At 56.2% G+C, this 19606-nt stretch overlaps 1 protein-coding gene across 2 annotated transcripts in view; it reads right to left on the bottom strand.

Moving 5' to 3' along the window:
• ASB2 (ankyrin repeat and SOCS box containing 2) overlaps window positions 1-19606 on the bottom strand; it is a 39800-nt gene that overhangs the window by 2628 nt on the left and 17566 nt on the right. The window contains exons 3-9 of one of the 2 annotated variants that reach the window (XM_045561584.1): window positions 17787-17891; window positions 15352-15518; window positions 14359-14514; window positions 12069-12314; window positions 9310-9481; window positions 1636-2200; window positions 580-733 (exon numbers count right to left, since the gene is read on the bottom strand). In XM_045561584.1, coding sequence (XP_045417540.1) covers window positions 580-733; window positions 1636-2200; window positions 9310-9481; window positions 12069-12314; window positions 14359-14514; window positions 15352-15518; window positions 17787-17891 — 1565 coding nt within the window. Of the gene's footprint in view, window positions 1-579; window positions 734-1635; window positions 2201-9309; window positions 9482-12068; window positions 12315-14358; window positions 14515-15351; window positions 15519-16489; window positions 16898-17786; window positions 17892-19606 lie in introns of those variants that run through there. The other variant, XM_045561592.1, reaches the window with a different exon arrangement.

The raw sequence follows: 19606 nt of genomic DNA, 5'->3' as shown, positions 1-19606 counted from the left end.
CCTGCCCACAGTCACCAAGCAACGTCCCAGTGAGGCTGGCTCCGGAGCTCAGGGGGCCTGTCTCCCAGACCGGGGTGCTCTGTGGACCAGCGGCATTGGGGGCACCTGGGAGCTGTTGAAATGCAGACTCTTAGGCCCTGCCCCAGACTTGCTGAATCAGAGAAGCCACGTTTTTAACAAGATGTCCAGGTGCTTTGACAGTTTGAGATGCCCTAGGCCACCATTCTTTCCTCTACCCCACCACACCACCTCGCAGGGCCCCCAAGCAGGGGCAACATACTCCTCCATGCCCTCAGGGACTGGAACTGTTGACAACATCCTGGAAAGATTTAGTGGAGACCCTGGGGTTAGCCAGATGTGGGTATGAATCCCAGCTCTGTCACTAACTAGCAGTGACTCTGGCCCAGGTGGCATTTTCTCTCTGAGGGTCAGTTTCCTCATCTAATCCAAGGAGTCGCAGACCCACAGCACAGAGCAGGTGCTCACTATGTTAGTAACAGTCACATTCCCTGAGGCCTGTGCCTCTGAGCCAGGCAGGGGCGACCCGCCAGCAGCAGCAGCGGCAGCAGCTGTCCCTACCTGCCTTCTCCTTTATGACGGCCCAGTCCTCGTAGCTGTCGATGTGTTCCTTCAGCCTCGAGCAGAGCTGCACGTTGCCCACGTAGTCCAGGAGGACATCGATGATGGGCCCCGCCCAGCGGCTCACCTCTGGGGCAGACAGGAACTCACAGAACTAAAAGAGATCACACGCCAATGCCAGTGCGCCCAGGACCAAGGGCACCACCTTGGCGAGCTCATCCTGCAGTGGGGACCCTGACGCCAGGGAAGGCAGGGGACATTTCCAAGCGCAGACACTGGGCACGCCCAAGCTAGGATCCTTTCCTGCAAATCCACCCCCCTCAACATAGGGCCCCCTCTCAACACAGGCCTCTGCTGCCCAGAGTGGAAGATGGGCAACTTCAACAAGTCACATCACTTCTGTGAGCCTCAACTTCCTTGTCTATAAAATGAGCATACAAAACTAACTCCAATGGCACTTTTTAAAATGAGAATTAAAGTAATATGAGCATAAACTTTTTTGCACACAGTAGGTAGCCCATAAATGACGGCCATTAGCCATTGTAATTATCTCCATGAGATGGGTGTTTCTAACTTTTTTTCGTTTTAAGTTTTGACTTTTCAAGCAACAACAGCCTCTGGGTCTCTGGCTGCCTGCATCTCACCTGACTGTACCCCAGCCTGCTCTCCTGGCCCCCTTTGAGGTCCCGCTCATTTAACATCACATTCCAGGTGTGGTTTGCTGGAGGTGATGGGCCCCACCAGTCCCCTGCTCCACTGTTGGTTCCTTAAATTCCTCAACACGGTGGATCAAAATAAGGATTTAATTGTTCCTACGCAGCATTAAGACCTTCGGCCTCTAACGTGTGCTAATTCCACACTCCTCGGCCTCCAAAGCGTGCTAGTGACTACCTTTCCCAGCGCATTGCCCACTAACCCACACTGCCTCTGGAGCACGTTAACCACCATGCTCCGCAGCCTGCAGAGCTGCCCGCACTCCCGCCAAAGCGTGTTGACCCCTGGCCGACACTGCTTCCAAAGAGTGCGAGCCACCGCAGGCGCTGTCCCCCCGCGCACCTGGACCACGCCGGGCGGCTTGTCGCTGGCGGGCGCGTCGTTGAACCTGCTGGAGCGCTGCGGGGCGGGCGGGTGCGGGCCGTTGCCGTAGAGGCACGAGAAGCAGGGCTCGCCGTCGCAGCCGAGGTCCATGAGGAACTTGAGCAGCGACAGGTACTTCATGGCGAACATGATGGTGGCGGGGAAGGCGGTGGGGTGCGTGGCGATGTAGGCGTCGATGTTGGCGCCGTGGTCCAGCAGCAGCTGCATGGTGCGCAGGCAGCCCTGGCGGATGGCCACGAGCAGCGGGCTGATGAGGTCGCGGTTGGGGTCGGCGCCGGCCAGCAGCAGCAGCTCGGTGGCGTACACGTTGTTGTTGACCACGGCGAAGTAGAGCGCCGAGGTGCGGCGGTCCTCGTACAGGCGTGCGCGCTCGGGCGCCAGCGGCGCGTTCACATCGAAGCGCGCGCCCAGCAGCGCCTCCAGCACCTCGTCGTTGTTGCGCTCGGCCGCCAGGTGCAGCGGGCTGATGCCGCTACGGCGCACGCGCGTGCGGCTGGTCACCGGCAGCAGCATCTGCACGATCCTGCGGGCGGACGGGCAGGGCACGCGCGGGTCAGCGGGGCGCTGCAGGGCCAGCCTCTGTCACCGCACTGGAGAAGGCGGGCCTGCAGCTGTCCCCACGTCACAGGTAAGGAAACTGAGGTGCAGAGCGCCTCACCCACCTTCCCAAAGCCACATCGCCAGTAAGGGGCAAGCTGGGCTTCGAGCCTAGAACCTGGCTCAGTGATCTAGAGGAACTGACTGGAAGGCCCAGACTGAACGGATGTCCAGCCTGCTTCCTGCAGGAGACACTAGAGCCAATGGTGAAGTTTGGAGCCAGACTCTGCCCTGCCCAGGGGAGGACAGACGGGACAGGCATCCCCAAGAGCTCACTGTGTGCCAGGACACTTAGAAAGGTTTTACAAACGCGTTTGGTTTAATCTTTACAACAACCCATAAAGCAGGTCTCATCATTCCCATTTTGCAGATGAGAAAAATCAAGGCTCAGAAAGGTTAAGGGACTTGCCCAGGCCATACAGGAGGGGTAAACCAGGATCCGTGTCCTCCTCCGACTCCTGGGCTCAGCTGTCCTACAACCCTGTCTTACTTCCTTGGGGGCCTGGGAGGACAAGAGGGGACAAATGTGTCTGGCCCCAACCACTCTTGCTCCAGGCCCCAATCAGCCTGCTGTGACCATGAGGTCACTTGCTCCTCTCTCGGGAGTCTCAAGGCCTCCTTCCCTGAAGGCCGATTCTCGCTCCTCCCAGCCTCTGCCCTGCCGTCAGCATGGAGCGCTTGGTCAGCACCACTGAGGCTAGAGCTCCCCGAAACCCCTGGTTCCTCTCTCTCCTGAGGACTTGGGCACTGATATCAGCACTTTACCTGTGTTAATCTCTTAAATTCTCCCACTAGCCCTCTGAGGTGGGCACTATATTATCCTCATTTCACAGGTGAGGAAAGGGAAGCCCAGAGAGGGTTGGTGACTTCCTCAAGGCTGCATAGCCAGTAAGTGATGGAGCCAGGATTTGAACCCAGGCAGTCTGACCCCTGAGACCGTGCATTCTTAACCACGCCTCCACTTCTTGTGTGAGCTGAGCGACAGCTGATGTGCCCTGGGTTTTGCTCACAACATGTGAGCTTGCCTGCCCCATTTCACCTTCCCTGCAGCCCTGGGGGTAGCCAGACCAGGCCTGTGGCCATTTTTTTAATACACGTGGCTCAGAGAGCTGAGGGGACTAATCAAAGGCCATAGAACAGCTCTGGGGCTCGACCCCAGGACTCTTGGCCTCTTGTCTTTGCCCTCTTCCCCCAGACCCCTGCCGCCAGCAAGAACAAGCTCCTGCCACTGACGTGATTCCAGACCCTAATCCGTCCAATCCCTGGTGACAAGTGACCTCAGCCTAGTGTGGGGTTCCAAGGAGGTGGCTGTGTGGGGGAAGCAGGTGCCACCAGGCCTGTTCCCACGCCTCTCCCTTCCTGGCACTAGGGCTTCCCTCCGGCTTCCTGGAAATCTGATGCCAGTGACCTCCTGCTGGGATCTCAGTGGAAAGTGTTATTATTGTTAGTGATGCTGTGTTTGGCTAAAATCTGCCTCTAAAACCTCAAAAGGAAATTCACACACGCAGGGGGGCTAATTGCCTCCTAATTTCTATTTGTGCAAGCACAGGAGGCCTGACCTTGCTCTGCAGAGGTGCAGGTCAAAGGCAGGGCTGGGGCCTCACCCTGGATGGCGGCCACCGCACACAAATGCTCTGTTAACAGGCGTAACGTGCCCAAGCACGGGAAAGAACAGCGAGAGGGGCTGCCCCAGGGCTCTGGCCAGATGGGGCTGGTATCTCTGGCAGGTCACAGCTGGTCTCCAGCAAGCCCTTGCGAACCAAGGGAAAGTGGCAGAAATGTGGGAACTTGACTGGATGTTGCCCAGGGTCCCAGAAGCATCGTCTGAATAATGCAGTGAATCCCCTTTTGTGGCACGCTCCTGTGGGACGTCACCAGAGAGTGAGTGTGTGATGCTGGACAGGCTCTGGAGATCAGTGTGGCCAGCCCTCCCATTTTACAGAGGGTGAAACTGAGGCCCAGGCATGGGTGGGGAAGAGAGTGGGGTTAGACAGGAGGTGGATGGCGAACCAGGACAGAGCATAGGTGTCTGGACGTCCAGAGCTGGCCTTCCGTGACGCCCCATGCTCCTGACCATGGGAGTGGCCATGCTGGCAGGTGCCTCTCATGGTCATTCCTCTCCCCAGCCTATTTGGGGGACAGTGGGCAGGAGGGCGAGGGGGCGGTCCCCCAGACAGGTTGGGTCTTCCCACTTCTCCCACAGGCAGGCACTGGGGATCTCAAAGTGCTTTTGCTCAAGTTGCTCCTTATGAAGAGCAACAAAGGTGACCATTGCCTGATAGAAACCTAGAGGTCTGGGAGGATGGCTCCGTACCCCTCTCGTGTCCCCTCCCCAGTGCAGGGGCTGCACCTTCCAGCACAGCGTTGCCTGTCCAGGCCCTGAGACCAGAGCAGACCCAGCTGAGGGCTGTTGCAAGGAGACGCAGCATGGCAGCCCAGCGGGTAGAACAGAGTGCTGAGCCATCTCTGACCGCAGACCTCAGTCCCGTTAACTGGCCCCTGCCTTGTTTCTGGGACTGACCAGCAACTGAACCCCATTCTCCTTGCCCCAGGCCATGGCCCCCGCCCAGGGTTTTAGTCTCCTCAAGGCTGCAGCATCGCCATGCCGCCTGTCCCTGGCTCTGAGGTCCTGCCTGCGTCCAGCCCAGCGGCAGGGAATAGGCAGAGAGCTCTGGGCCAGGGCGGGCTGTCCTTAGCAGTGTGGGGTCCAGCACGGGCAGTGAGGAAACTGGGAGGCTCGGAGTCGGCAGGGCCCGGGTTACACAAGCAGCACGGGGCCATCTCAGGGGTGTCACTTAACTTCTCTGAACCACACCTAAAGCAGAGGGGTAATTAATCAGAACGACAGCCATGAGGGTAATGATGATGATAGCCCCTTTGTTGAGCCCCTGTGGGTTGCTGTGATTTTGTCCTTCACCTTCCTAAATAATAATTATAATGACATTGCTGAGCACTCACTATGTGCCAGGCACCATTTAAAGTGCTTTACACATTTACCCCATTTAATCCTAAAATGATCCTAATGAGCTGAGTATTTTATCTCGTTTACTCATTATCTCACTTATTCATAACGACCCAGCAAAATGGGATTGCTATGCCCAGGATAGAAAATTTAGTACAATTTAACAATATTTTCCATCAAGGGTGCTTTTGAGGGTAAAATGAGATCTTACACATCAGTCTGATCGGTGTGTACTTGGCAGTCAGTAAACAGTGGCTGTTGGTGTCTTGACCACAGTGGTGACCATATCCCACTGCCCTCACTATGCCAAGCACAGGGCGTTCTGGGCCGCCAGGTCACGGTGGTCTGACCTTTGTCAGCGTTCAGTGTAAATTTGGCTGGTGGACTTGACTTTCACATGAGAACCAGTCGCCCACAGATGGCTTTGCTGCCAACACCGCGGAGCCTCACTTCGCAGGCCTGCTGGACTTCAGTGAGGTCTCGAGGTCTGAGCCTCAGTTTCCCTTTTAATTAACAGTGATACTAACTTGCTTGTGAATGTACCTCATAAACTGCTTTTTAATATATTAAATGTTCTCTATTTTGCCTTGTTTTAGAATGAATTTTAAGTGGCTTGCAAAGATTGATAAAATATAGCAAAAGTAATATAAATTGGAAGTAAAAGAGAAAGAATATGCAAAAACAAGGGAGACATGAGGCCCAGAATGCAAGTCTGTGTTTTCTGTTGGCCACAAAAGAGACTGACTCTAAGATACTGGTTCTCTCCGTGGGCTGCACAGTAAAATGACCCGAACGGCTTTTAGAAACCCCGAGGCCACAGCCAGGACCAGCTACAGCCCAGTCTCTGACGGTGGGGCCCGGGCCACAGGGTTTGCAGTGATCCCAGGGGTTCCAGTGTGAGGCCAAGCTTGGGAACTGCTGCTTTTGGTGCTACTATTCTGGGGGCATCTGCTCTTGCCTAACTCACACAGTTCCTTAATAAACCTATCTTTGGTGTTGACCTTTAATTTCATAAGGTGTCTTTGCTAAACTGGAAATGAAAAACAGGAAAAAGTGTGCCTCGGAGGTGACCAAGATTTTGGGATCGTAGGGCTCCTTTCTCAGCCATGCCTGAACGTCACCCCTCCGGGCACTGCGCTAAAGAGAAGGCACCATCTGGCGAACAACACCAGGCTCCCTATGCTGCCTCCCGTGCCATGGACGGGCAGGGTTTTTTGGCAGGTGGCAGAATGCGGAATGCCTATGGAATGTCACATCAAATCCCCAAGCAGCCTAGCAGTCTACGGGAGGTCAGTGTGGAGCCAGAGAGGGCCTTTCATGCCACAGGCTCAGGGAGGGAATGAAGTGCTCGAGGCTTGCTGGCTCCGGGCCCTGCCAGGTGGCAGAAGCTGCTGGGAACCAGGCTTTAACCCTTGGCTGGGCAGCCCTCAAAAAGTAGCCTGGCCCCTCTCAGCCTTGGAGGGCAGAGGGAACTGGGGCCTGGGAACCAAGGGTGAACAACCAGGGGAATCAGCATGAATCCAAAGCAAGGGACTTTGGGGGACACAAGCTATGTACACAGGGGTTCCAGACAGGACCCGCCCGACTCCCTGCTCATCCCAAGGACACCCAGTGCTCCTCCTTCAACTTCTCCTGCCGCTGGGGCCAGACTGCCAACATCTAGGTCCACTTGGAGGCAGCCCAAGTGGCGGTCCCAGCTTGGCCACTATCTGAAAAGCCATTTCCCATCTCTGGCCTCAGTTTCCTCCTCTGTAAAATCAAGGGCTGAATTAGATCAATGGTTTCTGAAGCAATGGACTGGCCATATTTGGTTTGCTCAGGGAGCTTTTCAAAGAGACAGTGGGCTCCTTCCCTCCTGGAGACTCTGGTTCATTGGTTCTAGGATATGACATTTAAAAATATCCCAGAGTGACTCTGGTGTGCAGGAAAGCATGGGGCAGTGGGTCAGGAGATTTCCAAGGTGCAGCCCCTTCCCTCACGTCCACTCTGGATCTCTCTGGGGTCAGGCTGCAGGTGAACTGTGTTTGCCCAGCTCTGATGCTGGATGCTATATGGGGTGGGAGAGAGAGGTGCCATCTTGCCCTTCCCCACTGCCTGACTTGAGTTGCTTTCTTCCCTCTGTCGGCTGAACTGAAAAACGATGGAATGTACCTTCCCTACATGAGCGGGTGAGCGCAGAACTACTGAGTACCCACCAGCTGCCAGGTGCCGTGCTTGGCACTATATTTCCATTCTATATCTGTGTGCATCCATTTCACTAGTATTCAGAGCATGCCCACAAGGCAGGTGTAATGATCTCCTGCTTTACCAAACGGGAAACTGAGGCTCAGAAAGGTTCAGCCAATGGCCTCAGCAGAAATTCAAACCTGGATCTGTCTGCCTCACAGCCTGCCATGCAGCCTAGGGAAGCCCGGTCTCCTCCGTGTTGGGGGGGGAGTGGGCTGCGGATAGCATCCTTGGGTGGACTTGTGTGCAGGCGGCCTGCAGAGGAGGGGCCTGGGCTCTAAGGGTTGGCTCTGAATCCTCGAGTCCCCATTTTATTCTCTGAAATGTCACTGTCACCCCCACTTCCCTCTGCCTTAGTGGAGACAGCAAGCGTCCCTCCAGTACACACAATCTGTCTTTCTCACTCTTCTCCCTGCCTGGAAGACTGAGATGTATTTCCCAAAGCATCATCTGGGGTACATGAGATGGGATTTTAGGGGAAAAGGGTTTTTTTATATTAATTGTACATTGATAGTTATAACAATATATGTATGATAAATGTTTCCTTTTTAAAATAAATTCATTGTAAGTGTTAAAGTTATTTAAAGGAAAATACTAAGCAATGAAAGTGTAAGATGTCAAAAATCAGGAAGAAAGTCTGTGAAGGGCCGAAGTCTGGGAAACACCATTCCAGTGGAAGGAGTCTCATCACTCAGGTTTAAGTCCCTAGAGGTGGCTGGTTATGGGGCAAGTTTCTGGACAGCCTTGGTGTCCTGTCCTATAAAATGAGAATCCATGCCCACGGCACAGTGGGAGGCCCACATGGGGAACAGGTGCGTCACACTTGGTAAGTTACCGAGCCCTGTCCATCCTTCACGGGCAGCTAGAGGCTCCCCTCCTCGGCCCAGTCTTTTCCGACACAGCAGTGTTGCTGGTGAATATTTAACAACTGGCTCCAACAGGGGGAAAGGAGGAGGGTCAGAGGGCCCTGGTTTGCAGCGTTTGCCAATTTCCGTGGTGTAAACACTCCCGCCATGGCAGTGTGAGGTCAGTGAGCGTGGAGTCGGGCTGAGATGTGCATAATGGTTCGTGGGAGCTGGCAGGAGCCGGCTCCAGCATGCCTCTGCCTCCAGCCCAGGCTACTCTCTCCCCCAGGACCGCCACGGGGCTTAGTTCTGCATGCTCCTTCGTCATGTCCTGAAGTCACGCGCATCTCCTCGCCCACCAGATTGCTCCCTGGGAATCTAAGCTCTCTCATCTCACTCAAAACCCAGCACACAGCAAGTGCTCAAAAACTGTTAGCTATTATCGCTGGTGCTATTTGTGTTATTGTAGGCCTTCCCTGCATGCCTGCTAATTGCCTGGGAGGTTATCTTTGCCTCCCCTCGTCCCCTGGAAAAATTCATTAGTTCAGACTTGTGTCTGGTCCCCTGAGTAGAATTCTTGTAGATGTGACATTTGGAGCAGGTGAGTTCCTGCCACCTACAAGCTGTGAGACCTTGGGCAAATCACTCAACCTCTCTGTGTCTTCTTTAGCTTCCTGATCTAAACAGCAGAGATAATAATATCCACCACAAAAAGCTGTTAAAAAGGATTCAGTAAGTTTTAGATTGTAAAATACAGGCCAGGGCTACGCAAGTGTTTGCTATTATTATTGCCGTTGCTGCTGTTGTGGGTACTCCCTCCACGCTTGCTAACTGCTGAGAGGTTTCTCTCTTTTCCACCAGAAAGGTGCCCTCTGCTCTGACCTCTCCCGGACCTTCCTCATCCCGTGGGTGGGACATTCGGAGCAGGCCTGTCCGTCCCTTCCCCCCGCCCAGTGTGGGTCCTGGGACAGCTGCCCCCGGTGGTGGGGGGCCTGGGCTGACCTGTAGCTGCCCCTCTTGGAGGCGATGTGCAGTGGGAGCAAACCGTCCTTGTTGGCCTTGTTGGCGTCGGCGCCCTGCGACAGCAGAAACTCCACCACCTCCACGTGCTCGTTCTTGCAGGCCTCATAGAGGGCAGACGCGCTGTCGCTGGCCTGTGTGTTGATGTCGGCGCCTGGGGAAGGAGAAGCCGACCAGTGAGTGATCCGGGGGTTACTGTCCTTGATGTAACGGCCACCGCATGCTGCTGCGCTAACCACCCTGGCACACTGGGTCTTTAATGACGGTTAGGAAGGAGGAGCCCACCCTGGACTCCCCGGCCTCTTTCGGCCACATGGAGACCCGAGGACCTGCCAGCCCGAGCTGAGGCCTCTTAGAAGCTAAGAGCAGCCATGATGACACTGGCATTTACTGAGCACCTACTACGTGCTGGGCACCGTGCTTTCCATGTGCTGTCTCTGAGTCCACAGCATGACCCTGTGAGGTCTACTCTTAGCTCCACATTACAGACGAGGACACTGAAGCACCAAACCCCAAACCACCCAGCTCGGAAACACGAGCCAAACCTGAGCCCAGACGGTCTGATGGCAGAGGCTGTGCTCTTAACGCTCACTCCATGTAAGGGGCCCCGGCTCTGCCCTGAGAGAGGCCTCACAGGTCTAGGAGCGCAGGAGCCCCTAGCGAAGGAAACCCTCAATAAGTTTATTAATTGGGATTTGCCTTTCTCTGCCTTTCGCTTCAAGGAATAAGAGAAGAATTACTTCCTGTCTCCTCCAAAGAAAACACTAAACCATGCTGCTAGAAGTCACCTTCAGCCCAGTCTCCTACACCACCTGCATCTCCTGGGGGGTGAGGGAGAGAACTGATGTGTGCCCGGCTTTCCTTGCAAAATGAGGGCTCACCAGTCCTTCCTTGTTCTGGAAGGAGTGAAAGGAACTAAGACTCTATGAGATGTCAGGGAGGGCATCCATGAAAGGCATCTGCTGCCCACAGCTCGCCCCTCTGAGCGCCTGCTTAGCTCGGGCTTTCTGGTCATTTTTTACTTCTGCTGCTGGTGGGACTGGTTTCTGGCCTAGTGGAAAGAGCACAGGCTTTGGTGACGGATGAGAACCGGTTGAAGCTTCTGTTCCATTGCTCACAAGCCCTGTGGCCCCAGAAAGCCTTTGGGAGCCTCAGTTTTCTCATCTGTTGACCAGGAGTGATAGGACCCACCCATTGGGGTTACTGTGGGGAGTAAACAAGATAACGTCAGAAAATCTCTCAGCACAGCGCCTGGCACAGAGAAGGTGCTCCACAAACATCCAGTTGTCCAGGACGGAGAGGGGATGGCTCTGCCTCCTCCCCAAGCCAGCCACCTGCTCTAATACCCTGCCCGGCTCTCAAAGTCAGACTCCCTGGAAGGCCTGGACCCCGCCAGCAAAGCCGCCTGCTCACACAAGACAAATATTTGCATTGGAAAATGGACTCAGCCCATGAAGGGAACAGACCCTGACTCAGAGTGTCGGCGGGAGACCCGGGCAGATGTTTGGAGTTAGTGGGGTCGCCCTCGCCCGCTGAGCACGCTGCCCTTGGCCCAGCCTTCTGGCCTGGGCTCCCAGGACCTGCCTGTGCCCCGTTGTTCTTACGCGGGTCAGTCCGCATTTGTTCCTGTGCTGGGAAGAGCCTTGCGTCTGTGGTCCCAGCTGCTCGGGCCAGTGCTGAGTGCTGAGTTCCTGGGTGCTTACCTGGGCATGGGCCCACCCCGCTAACTCGCGCAGGCAGCGGTGGTGTGGCGGAGCGCAAAGTGTGTGCAGTTTGGAGTCAGATGGCCGCAGGTCAGAATCGAGGCTCTGACTGTGACCAATTAGTTAACCTCTTTGAACCTCAGTCTCCTCATCTGTAAAATGTAGGACGAGGACACTACCTACCCCGTGGGGCTGTGGGGGAAACTCCATTGACCTAATCTGTGTTCTTGCTTAGCAGGTCCTCAAGAAATTATTCCAGTTCAGCCTCAGGGTGAGGTCTAGATCACCTCTGGCCTCTCTGTTGCTAGAGAGAAAGGGTGACTCCCCGTGGAGAGAGAAAAGAAATCAAAGATGTTCTTGGGAGAGATCAGAAAATAATTCTCTTTAGCCAAAAGAACATCTGCCACGTCTCAGGGTCCTCTGCTACCAGGACACGATAATGCAGGCAATATTATTTTATTTTCTTCTGTTAATATTTTTCCCAGGCCAAGAAGGCAAAGACCTGGTTTCCAATCCCAGCGCTGCCACTAATCTGCTGCGTGACCTTGGACACATCACTTTCCCACCCTGGCGCTCGGGTTCATCTCCTATAAATGAGGAGGCGATCTACACGTTGGCTGAGGCTGCTCCGGCCCTGAAGCATGGTGTGGTGGAGAGAGACGCAGCTGGGCTGTCAGGAGAGCAAGAGTCTGGCTGATTCTGCAACGAATTTGCTGCATGACTATCGATAAGTCAGTTCCCCTGTCGGGGCCTCAGATTCCTCATTCGTAAAGCAAGGACGTTGCCTACATTAGAAATGGCAAATATGTGGCACATGTGTCACACGCCCCATGTTTGTGCCTAATAGCAGCTGTCACTAGTGGATCTCAACACTCTTCCCGCTGACCCTAGACACAGCCTCCAGGAAGACACCCTCACTCCGTCAGAGCGTGCCCACAAGGTGACACCTAACTTGCCTTCCCTTAGAGCTGGTCTCTAAGGTCCTTCCCAGCTGTGCCCCTTGGGGACTCCATGACCTAGGGACCCTCAGCCACTTACCGTGCTTGACCAAGAACCTCAGGGCCTCCAGCTGCCCACTCTGGGCTGCCACGAACAAGGGGGTGATGCCGTAGGCGTTCTTGGACTCCACCTTGGCGCCGCCCTTCACCAGGATTTCTATGACCTCCAGGTCATTGCGGGAAACAGACTCGTGCAGAGCCGTCCAGCCTCGGTTGCAGCGGTGGTTGGTGTCTGCGTTGTGCTGCACCAGAATCCTCACCGCCTCCACATTCTTGCGCTCACAGGCTGTGTCCCGGGGGAGGCGAGATGATCAGCAAGGCCCCGGCAGGACCCGGCCAGCCAAGACCCCATTCGTTTATCTGTCCGTTCACTCATTCATCCATCAGCCATTCATTCAACAAACACCCATTGGGTCTATATTATGTTCCAGTCCCTGCATTGAATTTAGGTTATACGACTAAAGTGATACTAATACTAATATTAGCAATAATGCTTGCTGATGTGTATGTGGTACTGGTTCTGTGCTGGACTGTCTGTCCTAAGCACTTAACACAATTAACTAATGTAATCATCCCAACTGCTCCTAAAGGACGTAGTGTTGTTATCCCCTTTTGCAGATAAGGAAGGTCAGACACAGAGAGGCTGAGTGACTTGCCCAAGGTCACACAGATAGTAAGTGGCAGAACTGGGATTCAAACCCGGGAAGTCAGGCCCAGAGTCTCTGTCCCCTGGAATGTTCCAGGATGCCCTGTCATCTCCCTTCCCGTGTTACCGGTCTCGGTCCTCCATGTTACCAAGGCTAGAAGAATCTTCCTAGATGAGGAGTGGACAGTGTCATATTCCTGCCCAAACCCCACCTCCCTCTAAAGGCTGCTCATTTAATTTGAGGAAAAATTTATCTTCTGAGAACAGCTGGGCAAGTCTTTCTTGACCTGCTCAAAACTCCTTTTTAAGCCTCATCTCTGTCTAGACCCCAAACGCACCCCTGGCTCTGGGCTGGAGTTATCAGCAGGGAGCTGCTGGTGGTATCAAGTCATCTGGGCACTTGTCCACATTAACCACCCCTGGAAGCTTCTCTGTGTCAGTGTTGGGGGGTAGGGAGTGGGGACAGTTTGGGGGACTGGGGAGGACGGGGAGGGGGCTGGCTGTGTAGTGTTTCAAACAAGACCATGGGCCAAGCTCTCCACCTCTCTAAGCCTTGGTTTTCTCACCTGTAAAGTGGAGATAATGGAATCTTCTGGAGAGGATGCTATAGGAGGACCGAGGCAGTGCATGTAAGGTGCCAGCAGGGTGCCAGCAGCATACACAGCACCCGGGCCAAGCTCTGGCTGTGACTCTCTGGGACAGCTGAGGCTCCAGGCAATGGCTATGGTGCCCAGGCAGGCAAGGGTTCTAGGGTCAGTAGTGGACCCAGTTCCTGCTACCCAGTTCGTGCTGCCCATGGAATGTTCCAAGTACCAGACACCGCACACAGGGGGAATCAGGGGTAGCTGATAAAGGTTCAATCATTTTTGCAAGACCCGAGCTGATTGCTTAAGCTTGTGGGCACGAACGAGATGCTTTAGCACATAGCGCTTCAGAGTGTGGTGTGGCATTCCGCTCCCCGGGTTTAAATCCTGGGGCTACCCCTTGATGGCTGTGTGATCCTGGGTGACTCATTTCCCATCTCTGCGCCTTAGGTCCTCGTCTGCAAAATGCGGACACTAGCAGGGCCTACCTCCCAGGTAGATGGATGATAGGAGGGTCCAGTAAAAGACCAAGGCCTGGCACGTAGCAAGCGTGGACATTCAGATTTCGACTCTGAGTACTGCTTGGGCACCAGCGAATGTCCCTGGATGATGACGTACTGAGTAAGCCTGGGATTTTCATTTTTCTTAGACAAACATCACCCAAAGGTGCACACTCCCTCCCATACCTCCTTGCCTTTACCCGTGCTGTTTAGGTGCAGCTCAGGCGGCCCTCCCCCGGGTGCCCCTCACCCTTGCCCCCACACGGCCTCCTGCCGAGGTCCCCATTGCTGTTGGGTGTGTGTCGGTGCCCCTTGGGCTGGGAAAGCACGCAGGCACAGACCATATTTTTCCAGCTTTGAGCCCTCAGTGTCCCTCAGCGTGCCTGGCCCCTGGGAGGCACTTGGGAAGTGGCTGAACACATGCATGAGTGAACGATTCAGCTACATAAATTGTGCACACGAGCAGGGCCTGCCCACCCCCCTTCAAAGTAGACCACTTGGCGGGTTATGCACTTATGGGAGCGATGCTCCCCAATTGCTCACCTGGCTTCCGGACTCTTCCTCAGAGAAGCCCACTCTGGGCGGGGGGTAGGGGCTCACCTTTGTAGAGTGGTGTCTCCCGGGACTTGTTGGAGATGTCAGGCTCCGCGCCCGCCTGGAGCAGTGAGAGGAGGCAGTCCAGGTGTCCCCTGCATGTGGCCAAGTACAGGGCTGTTTCCTCCTGCAGGGTGCGCTGGTCGATGGTCGCAGGGTATGCTGGGGAGGACCCACCGGGAAATTCATGCAGGTGGAAGACACCTGGCCCCTCGACACAGAGAGGCTCCCATTTCCTCCCAGTTCCAAGGACAGACATGTATAGCATCCTTTGAAATTTACCAACCACAGACTGCATTCATCTCACCCTTTCACAGGGCTCTGTTAGCTTCCTGGTCGTACAAATCCAGCTCAGATGCCACCTCCTCTGGGAAGCCTTCCCTGACTGAGCCCCTCCCTCTCTGAATGCTCCTGTCCTTGCCTTGCACCCCCACCAGCCATTGCTGGGAACTAGATGTCTCATGTGCTGTTTCTGGGAGTGTGGTGAGCCGTTTGGGGTCTGTGCTGCTTAAGAGCAGAGGTGACACCTTCCTGCAGGTAGGTGTTACCCACCCGAATCTGGCTCAGGAGAAAGGTGGGGTTCAGAGAGGAAGCATGATTGGCCCAGGGTCCCACAGCTGGTGGGGGACAGCCTTGGCAGGGCACAGGCACAGCTGCAGTATTTTTCACACCAAATCAGCGTCTGGAACATTCTGGAACAAGCTGGTGGTGGTTCTCCCAAAAGTCAACCCTCCCTCATTCCTTTTCTAGGAATTAGGCTCTCCTGTCCCGGGTGGCCTGGAGAGGTGGCAGCAGGGGGTGTCTGTTGGTGGGGTGGTGGGGTGGAGACAAGTCACTTCCCCTCTCCCAACTTAGTGACCGTGACTGCCAAACGGGGGTGACAACCCTGCCTGCCCTCCTCACCAAGGTGGCCGTGGGGCAAAGAACAGGAAGCCCCAGGAGGAAGGAGCCCTCCCCCCAGCCCCTTTCCATCTCTGGCCGCACCCAGCGCCCCCTCACCTTTCTGCAGGACCTTCAGACAGCCCAGCTGGCCGTAGTAGGCGGCCTCGTGCAGCGGCAGCCAGCCCTCCTTGTTGGGCTCCGCGAGGTTCTTCCCATCCTTGATCATGGCCCTCAAGGCCTCTTCGTCGCCGTCCTTGATGGCCTTGAGCAAGGGGTCCACGGGCCTGGGGGAGCAGGGGGTAGACAGTCCTCAGGAGCGGGCAGAGGCAGGGCCTGCGGGGGCCGGGGGCCGGTGCCGGCTGTGGGGTCCTCAGTCCTGCTTGTCCCAGCCGGCGCTAGGACAGGTCTCAGCCCCCTGCAGCCTGGAGGCCACAGGAGCTATTTTCCAAGGATCCCTCCATCCCTGCGGCTTTCCTTGGCTGCAGCGGATGTTGTATCCAGACCGTTTCTACCCTGAGTTCCAGGCAAACAGTGCCAGCTCCAGAGGGATGGACAACTACTCGCAGGAGGTTTTGCGACAACGAGATGCCCTCCCTGAGCATAGCGCGCCGGGGTTTGCCGAGCACGCCCACCTTCAGGGCCCGTCTGGGCTCTGAGCAGCTCGGGGGTGGGGGGGAGGCACAGAGCCTGTCAAAGGGTCCCCTAACCGCGAGCCTCTCTCTGGGCTCTTCCCATTCCCCTCCTCGCCCTGTTCCTTCTCCCCACTCCCAGTGCTCCTGGCTGCCGAAAAGCTTAAATACTCGAAGGATTAATAAACCCGAAGCCTTTGTAATTTAAAACTTTTGAATGACAAAAAGATTTCAGGGCTAAAGAAGGGCATCTTCTTTGTTTGGCTCATTAAAGTCACTTTGTTCATTCATTCATTCACCGAGCTCCCTTCCCCATCCTCGGAGAGTGAGCGAGGACCACAACTGCTGGGACTCCCAGATCCACTTCTGGAGAGGGTTCTGCATAAATAGTCCCATTTTCCAGGTGGAGAAGGTGAGGCTGGAGGCAGGCCGTGTTCCCAGGACCCCACCGTGTCTGGGGCTAGGACGGGCTCCGAAGTCTCCAGCACCAGCCCCTACCCCTCCCAGCTGCTTCCCCCAGCGCGAGCAGCACTTCCTCCTGACTCGCAGCCTCTCTGGTTATTAATAGCATCAGAGCACAGATGCCGGTTAAGCTGCAGACCCAGCAAGGACGATGGGAAACTGACCAGATAAGTCCTGAAGTCCCCATCAACACCATCTCTGCCACCTTGACGAGATCCACTTAGGAGCAGCCAGAGCAGCCCCTGTCGGCATCAGGAAAAGCCCCAGTGGGGTACATGTCCCCTGTCCCCCGGAAGGTCTCTGGTGGGACCCCAGCTGAAGTGGAAGGGAGGAGGGCCGGCTGTTCGTGTGGCCTTGGCCGGGGGGGCGCGGTGCAGTGTCATGAGAACACTGTCAGGACGCACCGCCCAGCTTGCGTGTCACCAGCTGTTGTGCAAGGACCCTGGAGCTCTCAGCCCCACACGCTGATGGCTCCTCCGTGAGCTCAAAGGCCCTGCCCAGAAGGTGGGGGAGGTGGCTGGGGTGTCAGCCCATCAGAGTCTAACAAGTTGGACGGGACCCTAGAGGTCACTTTGTCCTCTCCAGCCACATCCTACAAAGCAGGGAGACTCAGAGCGGACAGCGACTCTCGGGCGGTCACACAGGAAGCAGCAGTTGTGCTGAGACCAGAACCGGGTCTCCCTTTTCCAGACTGTTAACCCCACCTGCGGCACCAAGGAAATGCAGGGCGGCAGGATTTGAGAAAGGCTGGGAGGGAGAGACGAGACGCTGGCCAGTTCCCTCTCCCCTCTCTGCAACATAACTGGGCAAGGAAATAGGGGTTCCAGCAAGGGGGCCCCTCTTGTGCTATAGCTGCTTCCAGGGTCACTATTGCAGGGGTACACAGAAGAGAAGAAGGCAGTTATTTTGCAAGGATCCCGCTGGCCCAGCACCCGGGTGCCGGACAAACAGAACCCCCTGCAACTCAGGTTACTTCTGGGTGTTAGCACCTGGCACTTAACTAATAAAGGAAACAAAGCAAAACAAACGCTGAGGTGTGGGGCTTTGGGTGCGCTCACATACACCCACGGTGAGGGTGTGGGGAAAGTGAGAGTGGGGCGGAGGGTGCAGCTGACTCATCAGCTCCAGCTACGAGCTCCCTGGTTCCCCCATCTCCTTCCTGCTGGGTCCCCAGATTCAGAGCCCTGCAGGGAGGGGTCCCTGCCATACACAGCTTGGGGTGTCTGAGGGGTCCATCACAAGTGCCCCCTGGGTGGCAGTTCCTTGAGGACCGAAGTCTGTGGCCACCAAGCCCAGCTCAACGGGAACAGCTGGGTCCCAGGGGACACATCTAAGAGGGCTTTGCCTGGGAGTTGCCCCCACCCCGACTTCCTGGGTGCACCGGCCTGCTTCCCATCCCCCCCCCGCCACCCCAGGTGGGGGAGTGAGCCTGGGGGTCTCACAGCGAGCGGGGTCACTTACGCTGGGTGGGAGGTCTTGAACAAGCTGCTGCTGTACTTCTGCATGACCCCTTGGAACAAGCCCATGGGAGCCGGGGCCGGAGGGCTCGCGGGAGGCGCAGCGGACCTGGAGGGTGCAGGGCAGGAGTGAAAGAGGGAGAAGTACTCTGCGTATGAGAAGCGGGTCATGGCTGGAGGCAGAGCCAGGGGAGAGACTGACTGACAGACAGACACAGGGCTCTGAACCAAAGCAGATGGCCAGGTCCTCTCTGTGTGCTGGACACAGCTGCTGTGTCTCCGGATTATTTTTGGCCCTTGGAGGAAGCCCTGGGAGATTTAAATGACCATATAAGACAACAATGAGGTTAACCTCACCCCCACGCCCAGGGTCCCTCTCCCCAGCCAACCGCGAGGGAGGCAGATATGAAGCAAGGTGACATTCTTCACCCAGGAGGATGTGAGACGTGGTCAGCGGCAGGTCCCAGGATGAAAGGGGCTCAGTCTCACGGCTGGCCAGGCAGGTCCCAGCAGAGCTGGATTGGAGATTCGTGGGCCGCGGGGGACAGGGGAGCAAAGCTGAGGACCCAAGTCTTGGCTATGCCCCCACCCCACCCTGCCGGCTCCTCATCAGAGGAGTGTGCCCCAGGGTCGGGAACACACAGTATGGAGGTTACAGCCAAGGCATGCACAAGGAGGGCCGTCGGGGGGCAGGACTTGGAGTCAGACAGACAGGGGTTCAAATCCAGGCTCTGGCACTCTTGAGCCCGTGACCCGGGACAGGTTGACCTCTGTGCCTTAGTTCCTCCACCTGGGAGGTGGCATGAGAACAGCCCTGTCTCGGGGGTGAGGATCGGAGGGGCCTCAATAAGTAAATGGTGTAAAGTGCTTAGCTGAGTGCCAGGCACAGAAGGATGTTCAACACGCGTCAACCACTAATGTTAACATCATTTCACTTCTCTCAGCCTCAGTTTCCCCGCTCCACTGGGCTGCTGTGAGGTGTGGCAGCTGCTCCATGAATCTGGATTGGTCTGGGGTTGTAGTCAGAATGGGACCTGTGGCCCCTGCCGGCTCCACCCCCAATAGGTCAGGCCCTGGCCCCGGGGACACCCACAGGCCCAGCCTCGGTGACGCACACTTCTGGGAGCCACTGTGGGACTGAGGGGGACATTGCTGCTGGCACCCCAAGGGGTATGGGGGGCTGCTGTTGTGACCCTGAGGAGGACCCTCACTCTTTCAGGCCAGGCCAGAACCTACGGAGTCTGTGGGACCCCAGCAAGCCAGGGCGCAGTGGAAACTGCTGAGGGTCCCACGCAAAGATTCGGACGCATCTGTCTGCCGGAGCTCCTAACGCCTCCCACTCAGGGCCTCGTCTTCCCCTGCCTTGTCACCCTCCCTCCGGCTCTACCCTCCGCACTCACAGGCCCTGCGACTTTGAACAAGCCCCTTCCCCTCTGTGCCTCAGTTTCCTCATTTGGAAAATGGGGAGGCAGGACCAGACAGGGGTGTCCTCCCAGCTTTTGTGGCTGTGGAGAGACTGTCAAACAGATCCAAGGGCCACTGTTTCAGAAAGGGGCAAAGCCTGGCACAGCCACGGCCCTTGTCCTCGGCCCTGAAAGCTGCCTGGCTCCGTGGCCCGTGCTCGCTCCTGAACCTGAGCAGGGGGGAGGGCAGGTAGGGGGCAGCCTGCTCCAGGTTGTGGTCTCGACGAGGTCCCGGGCTCCCATCTCTACAGGACCCTTGGGTCTCGGCCTCTCTCATCCTTGGTCCACTGTGGCCTCTGATTACTTAGAACGTTTTTGCCAACATAATAAGCATTAGTTAAAGAACCCACCACACTGTCCT

Source organism: Lemur catta, chromosome 1 (assembly GCF_020740605.2).
Source record: "Lemur catta isolate mLemCat1 chromosome 1, mLemCat1.pri, whole genome shotgun sequence".
NCBI classification, from domain to species: Eukaryota; Metazoa; Chordata; class Mammalia; order Primates; family Lemuridae; genus Lemur; species Lemur catta.
The sequence above is the reverse complement of the archived record's forward strand: the minus strand, read 5'-3'. Positions and strand labels throughout refer to the sequence as shown.